The sequence below is a fragment of the Eimeria acervulina genome, genomic scaffold (genome assembly GCF_000499425.1).
Source record: "Eimeria acervulina Houghton genomic scaffold, Eah_scaff1217, whole genome shotgun sequence".
Lineage (NCBI taxonomy): Eukaryota > Apicomplexa > Conoidasida > Eucoccidiorida > Eimeriidae > Eimeria > Eimeria acervulina.
Window position 1 is genome coordinate 1,154 of NW_013550327.1, and position 1,815 is coordinate 2,968.

Below are 1,815 nucleotides of genomic sequence, written 5' to 3' on the forward strand. Positions count from 1 at the left end.
TGCATGTATATATATATATATATATATGCATATATATATGTATATTAGGTTACTTGTGTTTATGGCTGCAGTCTTTGGACAGCCACATAATGGACGAGCAGCGGAAGCGCGACTTCTGCTGGCGGTGTACGGGCCTCCTGTCAGTGCGGGAGATGTGTCTGCTGCTGCAGCAGACAGCAGATGATACAAAAGCCTCCTACGTTCGCAGCCAGTTTGCTCTCGGAGGGGCCTCCAAAGCGGCTTAATAAACCCTAAACCCTAAACCCCAGCGGGAGCCGCACTGACACTCCGCACGCAAAAATACATCGAGGGAAGCTGCAGCAGTTGCTGCAGCAACAGCAGCTGTTACTGCAGCAAAAGCAGCTGCAGTAGCAAAACCATTTGCTGCTGCTGCCGCTGGCTGAAGCTACTGCTGCAGCCAAAGCTGCTGCAGCAGCAAAAGCAGCAACTGCACAACAACAGCAGCCTTCTGCTGCTGGTGGGGCCTTTAGGCCGTGTGCGTACTTCGGAGGTGTTTGGGTTTTCTTTTTAATGCGTTGTTGCCTCATCGACTGGATAAACAAACTAAACTCTTCAAATATATGCAGAGCCTCGGTGTCTCTCTCTGCATGCTTGGAGGACTGAACAAAAAACCAGCTTGAGCTGTATGCACACCCCAGTACAAGGGGACAGATGCCTAGGAACCTACGAACCTCAGTGCCTTCCACCTTCTTACCCTCCTCCGTTTAAGCAGAGACGATTAGGTAAGACTTGAAGGCTTATGCTACCTCTGAGGGCAGCAGCCTGTTAACGGAGATGGATAATTGGCTTGCTGAGTAGTAGCTAGCTCGTGAGACCGCAAAGCAGCTAGTAGCTAGCTGGAGCCCAGCTAGCGAAAACACCAGCGGTAGAAGCGACGGCACCCCACAGGATCTACGTGATTAGTACTACCGAGAGTTGCCTCAGCTCTGCGAGCGGGCGGCTAGCTACTGAGATACCCTCCTGCTCCACAGCTAGCTAGCTAGCTAGCTACCTAGCTAGCTGCAGCTCGACTTGTACTAGCGAACTAGATCTACACAGAACGCATCAAGGCCTCTGTACCACTGTGCCCCAAAGAAAGCAGAATGACAGCCATGCCGTCTATTGCTGTCGGTGGCTGCAAGCCCCAGGGCTGCACAGGCCAAATGTGGGGAGCAGCAGCAGCAGCTGCAACAGCCTCACTGCTGCAAATTGGAGTATTTCTGCTGCTGTGTTGTGGTGCTAGCAGCAACCCCTCCAGCAGCTGAATTAGCCTGAGAGGCAGCTAGGTACTGCTGCTGGTAGTGATGCATGTACAGCTGGGGCATGAGAGCAGCAGTAATCTGCTGCATGTACGGATTGGTTGCTGCAGCAGCAGCAGCTGTGGTCGTCGGAAGCGCAGCAGCAGCAGCAGCAGCAGCAGCAGAGTTGACGGTCGCCTGAGTACCGTAAGGACTCGACACATCAGCGCGGGTCCCCGAAGCTGTGGTGGAGGAAGTGATGGGCCACTGCGAGGCAGCAGCTTGCTGCAGCAACTGCTGCTGCAGCTGCTGCTGCAGTTGCTGCTGGTACTGGGCCCCTCCCAGCGGCAGCTGCTGCAGATGCTGCGGGGGCAGGATCGCTCCTCCCCCGAGTTGTTGCTGCTTTCTTGACTCCGACGCCACCGAGACAAACGTAACTTGGCCTGCAAGCCCCAAACAGCATGCAGCATGCATGCATGCAGCAGCAGCCACGCATGCAAATACTCACCCCCACTCGAGCAGCCACAACGGCCGGTCCCCGTCTCCTAAGCACCCCCTCCCCCCCTCCCCCCCCGCC

The 1,815-nt window shown here is 55.3% G+C and overlaps 1 protein-coding gene across 1 annotated transcript in view; it reads right to left on the reverse strand.

Moving 5' to 3' along the window:
- Window positions 1-1,196: 1,196 nt before the first annotated feature.
- EAH_00057210 (Polyadenylate binding protein, related) overlaps window positions 1,197-1,815 on the reverse strand; it is a gene marked incomplete at both ends in the record, with an annotated part of 3,840 nt that continues 3,221 nt past the window's right edge. Inside the window, one exon of the mRNA XM_013397442.1 lies at window positions 1,197-1,681. Within this exon, the coding sequence (XP_013252896.1) occupies window positions 1,197-1,681 (485 nt within the window). The remainder of the gene's footprint in view (window positions 1,682-1,815) is intronic.